Source organism: Strongylocentrotus purpuratus, unplaced genomic scaffold (assembly GCF_000002235.5).
Source record: "Strongylocentrotus purpuratus isolate Spur 01 unplaced genomic scaffold, Spur_5.0 spur5_scaffold_4, whole genome shotgun sequence".
In the NCBI taxonomy this organism is placed as follows: Eukaryota; Metazoa; Echinodermata; class Echinoidea; order Camarodonta; family Strongylocentrotidae; genus Strongylocentrotus; species Strongylocentrotus purpuratus.
Genome location: NW_022145610.1, coordinates 26620137 through 26629292, shown reverse-complemented (window position 1 = coordinate 26629292; position 9156 = coordinate 26620137). Strand labels below are relative to the sequence as shown.

Below are 9156 nucleotides of genomic sequence, written 5' to 3'. Positions count from 1 at the left end.
TCACACTTTCTTTTATACTTTGAATACCTGTGACCTCACGGTAATTGATAACTTTCGTTTCTACAATTACTTCATGATATTAATTGGAAATTGCAATGCTGGCCTAATTGTATTTTTTTACTCAACAAATATTCAAAATTAGAAGACGAGTTTGACACTTGTTTGGACATTATATTAAGAAAAGATCTACTGGTATAAATCCTACAGCCAATTTCAACACTTTTCTGGAAGCGTACGAATATTGTTCAAGTATGCATAAAGCTGTCTTACTGAGACAGCTGGATCTGAGATCGCTTGAAACAGTCTTCGAAACCACAAGTCTCTTAAGCTGTAGCTAAATTAATTGTTGATTTAGATCATCATTATGCACCCAGGAAACAAACCTTCTCCAAGACAAGTTTTGACTTACGTATGATCTTCATAAACCTTCTGTTTTATCTTATTGTTGTTTTATTGTCAAAATATAGATGAGACTACGGCATCGACCACCACAAATATTCCTACCACTTCAGGTAAAAATACTCATTATTATCAAGCAGACCAAATTGTCAACATGACTATAACTTCGCGAACGTTGGAAGTGGTACATTTCATAGATAATTAGTTGTAGTTGTTGTCTTGTGGTGTTTTATTCTTTCTGAAATTAGATGAAAGAATTCGGATTTAAATCATCAAAGCCACTGACTAAGCTTGGTATGCAACGGCCACTTTTTATTTGGAAGAAATTGCGACTTCTTTAGACGTTACAATTTGATTAATTCAAGTGTTTTGTCCACAGAAGTCGGATAAATAGTGAAAATAAATAAATCAAGAAACATTTAGTCATTTATCGTGTGCTCTATTTGCTTCGCCTGCGTTTATAGACATAGTCGGATTCTTGCCAAGTCCTTTACCGGAGATAGATCTTGATTGAGAGGCTAGAATTATTCGGTGACGTAAAGTTGCTCTTTTTCAAGAAAGTTTATCAAACCATGATTATTATTGTTTCTTATTCTTTATTTGTTCTATGTCCAATTTGTCGATGCCGAAATACTTTCCCACTACTATCAATATTCTAAGCACTTAAACTTCTTTGAAATGATAAATACATCCAAACTTATTCAATTTGTTATAGTTTCCACGTATCTATCGCACAATTTTTGTCCTCATATATATACTTCGGCCTGTATTCATGTACCATGTGAACGAACTTTCCCTAATAAACAAAAATATATAAGGGATCTGTACTATTTAAGTCCACAGTCTCTGGAAAGACAGAATTGTTCTTTAGACCACCTTCTCACTGGGAACAAGATATACTCATAGGATCTGAAAGCAGGCCAGAGTTTTAGAGTCCGTTTTGATATTGTAACATCTTAAAAGTGAGATGCTAAATACATGTAAAACTAAATACTGGTCTACGCTATCAACGACTTAGCTTAATTATACAAATACAAATACTGATTGTTTCTTTGTGTTTTGTGGATGTTTTTTCTTTCTGCGACAGAGTCATCAATTCCCTTGCCCATCATCGGCGCAGTTACATTAGTTTCTCTGCTTGTAGTTGCCATCGTCATTGTCATTTGTGTATGTCTGGTGTGCAGAAAAAAGAGGCGAATGCACATGTGAGTCATCCAAAGATGAATTAATACCTTCTTTATATTTCACATAAATATGTACACCTTATTGTCAAACAACAAATTCGTTACAAATGTTTTGAAAAGGTGAAGTATATGATTATCAACGTGAGACCAACAAAATTTGCTACATATTTCTGAATTTTAGAACACTTGAGAAAAGAGACTTTTCTTCCTTTATAATAATAAATCTCTTATCGATTCATCCACTATGATGAACAGGGAAGAAGGTCTACTTGACGATGATGTTTTCCAACCAGACTACATTGAACTTTCACCAACACCTAAGACAAAGAAAAAGAACGTCATCCACAAGAATAGAGTCTCCAGGTAAATTCAATCACACCTTGTAAAGTCTCCAGTAACAACATCAGCTATCCCTTAGTAATGTATTAATATTGTGTTTTAATATTGCAAATTGAAAAAGTTTGAGAAATAAACATATATACTCTGAAATTAATCTTCTAATTTCTATTCACCATGTTTGATCAAAAGTTTACAATGGACGATTACATGTTCTTGTGTTTTAAATAGATTAGTAAACTCATTTTTGGAATATACATCTGTCATATTGTGTCTTAAAATCCTGCTTTAAACCCAGACATACTGCTTTATTCATCAAATATGATTATGCTGGGGTCAGAATTTGAAGATCCTTCAACCACTTTCTCCATCTCTCTTAACCTAACTCTCTTTTTCTACCTCCGTTTCTAATGTTGTATTTACTTAATTGCCTTTAAAACTTCGTAAGACCTAACAAAGTTTAGAAAATTATATACATTTATTCAAATAGAATGTAATCTCTTATCGACCCCACTTGATTAAAATTTCAATATATGATTACAATATTTGAACAAATATAATCATGATAATCTTCGTTTTTCTCACAAGGCCCGTTCTCTTAGCAAATATCGAGACCCATTACGACTGGTTGAAAGCAGATTCTGAACACAGATTGATGGAGGAATATGATGTAAGTACACACTTGTTTTAAGTCTTAATTTCGTTTTGAATAAATCATCTAAACCACAGAAGTATTATCTTTTGGATTACTAATCGGACTATTACTTCTGCCACCATTCCTCTTTAATTCAATAGGATATTCAGGCGGTGGGCAGCATTGTGCGAATGGACCAGGCAACCAATGCAGAGGTGAACAAGACAAAGAATAGATTCAACAAAATACTACCGTGTAAGTATCAATGTATGTATTACTTACTATTAATTATTAATCATAGTAATACGAATGATGGTCGGATTTATCAAATCTCTTGTCTTTAAAATAACACTTCTTTTTACTGTCAAAGAAATTCATCCATTTTGATCAACTTACGGTACCGCACACTATTATACGACCTGACAACCATCCCATTTCGAAAGAATTTGCAATAGCATTAGATAATGAATATTAAAACATGTAAACCGTAATGATCGCGAGGATCTGAGCATTCATATGATTTATACAATGTAAACGTGAATGGATTTCAGGCTCTTTGAAAGAGTAAAAGCTAAATCGGCCCAGAATGCAGTGACATCAGACTAGTAAATAAATCCGAGTGTGTATGATCTGAAGCCGATTCGGGTGTCATCTTATTAGAAGAATCAAATGCACTAAAATTCTGGCTGCTGGTATTATTATCTTTATTTAGAACCGAAGTCAGAAATATGATGTTTCTTTTAATACATTTCCGTACTAATATAATTGCAATTTCTTTGTAAATCAGATCACAGGAAGATTGCGTAGTGTGCGGTGGGCTTGAATTAAATAATGAGCAAACAGAGCAATATACAAAAATGTGTGATCTTTCTTAAGCTAGCAACACTTCCCCATCGAATAAATAGCAACTGATAGGACTGTTATGTTTCGTGAAAAATTGGCAATTTCTGGAGGTGCTTGTTTAAAGTTATTAATATCACATAGTCGTATGGATAATTACAAATTAACAGTTAAATTCTATTTAGTATTCTACATAGGGCTATACGAAAAATTAGAATAACGCTTCTTCCAGGACGGTTGACGTGGTAGACTCAAATATATCATAATATATCACTCTCAACACCTTCCCTATATTTATAATCACTGACAGAAGGCAGCCCTTTAAAGTGTTCTCTTGCAAAAAATATTCATCTATGGGTTTCAGACATCTGCTTTCCAAACCATATACTCTTCCCCTATAACGATATAAGTTGGGTCTCACAAATAGTAATACTGCTCTTCGTGCGGGTCCTACATTTATTTTTACCCCAGCAGTCGCCATGTACCCATTTACACATGGATAGAGAGTGTCGAATATGGATTAATGTGTTGCCAAATGATGTTAGTGCCTGGTTGGGATTAGAACCTCAAACCTTGGATTGAGAGTCAAATAAACGAACCACTTCACCAACAACACCTCACATATGGTTTTGCTTAAGGAAGGAGATGATTACGAAATCTTAACTTCCTTTTTATTTCATTCAGATGAACACTCTCGTGTAAAGTTGATGGCACTGAAAGGCAAGTCTGAGACAGACTATATCAATGCCAACTATATACCAGGGTTCAACTCACCGAGAGAATATATCGCATGCCAAGGACCTCTACCAGAAACAACGAATGACATGTGGAGGATGATCTGGGAGAAGAAATCAACGATCATTGTCATGATGACAAAGACTGTTGAAGGAGGCAAGGTATAATGCAAGAGAGTCATATCTGTCATAGGGGGTTAGGAAATTCAATGTTGATAACAAGTTGAACTAACATTTTATAAAGAAACTCAATTTCACATCTTTATTTATGAGGTCGTCATCATTTTTAAGTTTAATGTTTCCTAGAACAAAAAGCATGAATTTGTTTGCTACATTGGTAAATCCTCCTTCGTTCTGTTTAAAAGGCTCGACGGAATAGTCAAATTAAGATCTGTATATAATCAAAATGGAATTACATATTTTTGAAGAATATGAGGATATTATCTTTGATCAAGCGCAGCTGTGCAACCATAGGGTATATTTCATAATTAGAATATAGCTCATGTAAATCATGTATTTTGTGCATAAAATCTAAATAATTATGTTTCCATCTAAGATCGTATTTGTAAATCAAAGAACAACCACATATAATCAAAATGGACCGACATTATGTTTGAATTCCGTAATATTGCATGTCGGTGTAGTGAAATTAGCAAACGTAGAAAACTGACATACTACGTTTTACAATGAAAATAGTATTTTTTTCCTTCTTTAATGAAGGAAAATTACACATTCTGTCACTTCTTTCCAACAAAAATTTAAAGCTATCGTATTGTTAGGTAGGTTCAAAATGGTGTAACTATCGGTGATCCTTCCCACTACATCTTTGCAGGACAAATGCCATCAATACTGGCCAAAAAAGAAAGGTCGTTCGGATACTTACGGTGGTAGTTTGGAGGTCTCCCTGCAATCAGAGCTTGACTATGAACATTGGATAACCAGGACGTTTATGTTGCAAAAGGTATCATGATTGTTCTCTCTTTGTCATCTGTACTCTATGCTCCACCATTTTAACAATGTGATGATGTTTATTTAAATCAATTTACATTCGAATCCGAGTCTTTGTTTTTTTAACAAGCGGGTAGGAAAACTGTCTGCGAAATTCTCCGAGATACTAGAGAACCGTTTGGATATCAAATACAATCGTGTTGTTGTGGTGGTAGTGGTGGTGGTAATTTTACCTGACTGCTTAGAAAGCATAAATGCTTGTTAGTAAGCAACCAGAGGACCAACGGATTTAGGTCCTCTCCGAGGCTTGTGTTTATGTAACGCAAGTCCAGGCAATAACAATTACAGTAACACCAGTATGATGAAGATCACCCGAAGCTGAAATATACTCCACTTTAATCCTCAAAAAATTATTTTATTTTGGTGCTCTCCCGGCCGAGGGGGATTCCACCTCTCCACCATCCTTCCCCTTGGAATTTCGGCCATGGAATGATCTGAAAAATGTTTAAATTGGCATACAGATATAGAGTATTCATAAAGAATAAACCTATGAGGTTATATATCTCAAATATCTTTCTAATGGTTATTAAATTATCGCTAAGTAACTATTTACATAAATGCTTCGCAGTACCCTTCAGTTAATATTTGTAATTATTATATCAAGACTCTAGGCGATAAAGTCATGAAAGCTCTCGCAAAATCATCTAACGTCGGCCCTTATGTAGAAGGTTTTGGGACAAGCGATAATAAATTTTGGGCTTCTCCATATAGTGTTTAAAAATATCATAGATAAAAAAAAATGTCCCCAGGAAGGATAGCTTTTCAAATGCCCTCGTATTGGAAATAATCGTGACAAGAAATAGCTGAAGTGTTTGGACCAAACTTTCATGACAGATGTGTGTTATCTTGTGTACAAATTTGTGTGTACAGTACACGTGACTGGGTCAATTTCTTATCATTCTGATGATTCCAAAACCTCACAATGCAATTATAATTAAGTTTTACCGATCGCTTCCAGTTTATTTTACAATGCAGCCGCATAGCCACAACTTCAATCAATCTTAAATTATTTGATTACTTTGTTTTTTCCATGCAATCCACAGAATAAGATGAAACGTGAAGTGATTCAGCTACAGTTCACCTCCTGGCCTGATCATGGTGTCCCCGAACAGACAAAACCTATGCTAGATTTCGTGAAGAATGTGAGAGAACGCATCCGCAACAAGTGCGTCATAAAGCCAGTTATTGTTCACTGCAGGTAATGGAATTTCCTTTTCTTCCTCAATCTCTCTTTATCTTCTTTTCTTCCGTTCTTCCATTCCTTCTCCGCGCATTTTTATTATTTTTCTTTGTTTTGGCATTCTTGCGCATCTCTCCCTTCTGTTCACGTATTCCCAGTCTATCTTTGTTTCGTCGTCTCTTCTAGCAGACTTATCCTGTTTGCTTTCTGAACTTTGCGCACTTAGCAACTGTTCTGCCCTTTTTTTTAATTTTGAAAAGCACTGGTTTTGAATTAATGTTTTATTATTTGCCAAAGACAAAGGCTTAATGCTCCCCCAAATCGATATTTAGTATTTCCTACGGTTCTTTCATCACTTTTTCTTTACGTGTCTATTTTTCGTCAACCACCTCAGTACTAATTTTATAAATAGTTAGCTCTTACAGATACAAAATCATTACCACAAATGTTATATTACACACCCTACCAAACAATATATGTACAATATATATGTATGTATGTTTATATAATTATATAACGTAGAGAGAGAGAGAGAGTTAAGTTACTTCTATTACATTGTTAATATATAGAAATAGAATGTATTTGAATGATTTCCTCTTTTATTATGTCGTCAGATATCCTGTATCAGAATAGGTATGACAGAAGCATCATTTGTTTTAGATCTTAAAATTATACTTTAAATCACACCCATTTAAAAAAAGCATTGATTCTTTTCACTAAATTACCCGCCCCTTCCCTCATCAGAAATTTTCAATTCATTTGCATAGTGCTGGTGTGGACAGAACAGGAACAATTTTCCTTTGGATTTATAAATTAAATGTTTTAATTAGATCTTTTAAAAAAAACATTGATTGTTTTCTATAATTACCCGCCCCTTTTATAGTGCTGGTGTGGGAAGAACAGGAACATACATAGCACTGGACCGTCTAACACAACACATGGAGGATAATGACTTCGTAGATGTCTGTGGAGTCGTGTGTGAGATGAGAATGCATAGGAACTACCTAGTACAGACTGAGGTGATATTTTACACATTAGTATTGCGAACTTAAAACTTAAATTTGTTGTTTTATAAAACGGGTCGGCAATATGAATGTAAGTCGAGAAATAAGCAACATACCTGATCAAAATGCCAAGAATCACACAGTCATGGGGTCGCCATTTGCATTTAATCACATTACAGTGCATATACGATGCCAAACAGTGTTGTGCGCGTCTCGTTTGAAACTACGTACAATTCGTAATACCTAAATGTTGTACGCTTCAGATATACGCATACGCACATCTCAGCCGTGCATCATGGGAACTTCTTTGCACGATAGGCGTGGTAGGAAAGTAAATGCGCGGTCACGTGGATGCTGAATTTGTCACTGGTCAGCATTTATTTCTGCAAAAGTGTCTGACTCTGAGCGTCATTTCACATAGATACCATAATTGTGCTTACTAAGACTTATAAAATGGCCAGTAGTATTTGTTTATGTTGTTGTTCTTCTTTCTTGTTCCAGTTTATTACTAAAACCTATTCTAATCCCTCAATATTTTATTTTTCAATTGCAGACGCAGTATATCTTTATTCACGACTGCCTGATGGATTACTTTTGCTCTGGTGTAGCTCCATGAAGTGGAATTCGTTCGAACATGACTGCTGCAGCTGGATTAATTCGATTAATTTGCTGACCTTAATTCGCTGTCACAAATTTTGAAAATCTGATACTACCAAAGGAAACATGAAATTATCCAAAGACCAAATTTTCCTTGGAATTGGATGTGAAATTAAGAAAATATTGACAAAAGATCTGCATAATTTGCTGTCTTTAGCGTACGTTCTGGAAAGTGTAGAACTTACCGACAGGGGTCTAGGAATCTTAATATCGAGAGAAGATGTATTCAAAATTTGAAGTAAAAAGTGATACCAACTAATTGGGTGATATTTTGCCTTGCCAATTATGCAATTATCTAAATTATTCTCGTCAGTTGCAGCGCATTCCGATCCGGCGTCGAATTTCGAGATCGCGATATCTTCGGAATTCTCGACGATAACATTCTAGTTGCAGCAACTTGTAGTCTAAAATTTTGCGTTCCATTTGAATATGATTGAACTAAATACATTGGTGTAGAAGTATGAGAAATCAGGGATCGAATATCACATTCCTAATATTTTGTTTAATATCCGCGAACTTTGGCCACCCCATCATACATTAAACCAGAGAAATAATCGTCATAATTATCGATAACATTTACTGAAATATTTTCAAGCCGAATGTTTTATCAATGTTTTGCCAAAATATCATGCTGTCGTATTAAGACAGTGTAATGACAGGTATAAATTAAAACTGAAGCAATGCTTATGGTTATTCTTAGATAACGATGGTTAGTACTTATCAGAATTGCGTTGATGGTTTTGTTTACCAACAATTGTTAGGTTTATGTAAAGAATGCAACCCAGTATTTTGGACTTGATTTGATTTAATTTGATTTGAACTCAAATATCCACAAATTATGTTCTACAATATTTAGTAGAACAAATGAATTATACAAGTAACAAAATACTGATAAGTATGTACGCATTAAAATAAGTTTACAGAGTACATTTAAGTTTGAGAATAAGACAAAATATTATATATTGCTTGATTTTAACTGACTTGCCTATCAATGTATGCTCGGTGTTGCACCCATGTGCCCAATTGTACTTTTTGAGAGACTTTACTTTTATGATTATTTGTGAGACACATTATTTTGACACGAGTAAACATCTTCACTGCTTGGAGAGAAAAAATATGATTGTTTACTTTTATTTACCTTTACACTCTATGTTAACGTAGAATAATGGCTGCTTGTATA

At 34.5% G+C, this 9156-nt stretch overlaps 1 protein-coding gene across 1 annotated transcript; it reads left to right on the top strand.

Moving 5' to 3' along the window:
- The first annotated feature begins 471 nt into the window (after positions 1-471).
- On the top strand, positions 472-8821 carry LOC592545 (receptor-type tyrosine-protein phosphatase eta). The gene is made up of 10 exons (XM_030997062.1): positions 472-512; positions 1487-1604; positions 1839-1946; positions 2508-2589; positions 2715-2808; positions 4078-4289; positions 4960-5088; positions 6179-6333; positions 7199-7334; positions 7873-8821. Exons 2-10 carry the CDS (start codon positions 1597-1599, stop codon positions 7933-7935), a joined length of 987 nt encoding a protein of 328 aa, XP_030852922.1. The 5' UTR covers positions 472-512; positions 1487-1596; the 3' UTR covers positions 7936-8821.
- Positions 8822-9156: the final 335 nt, after the last annotated feature.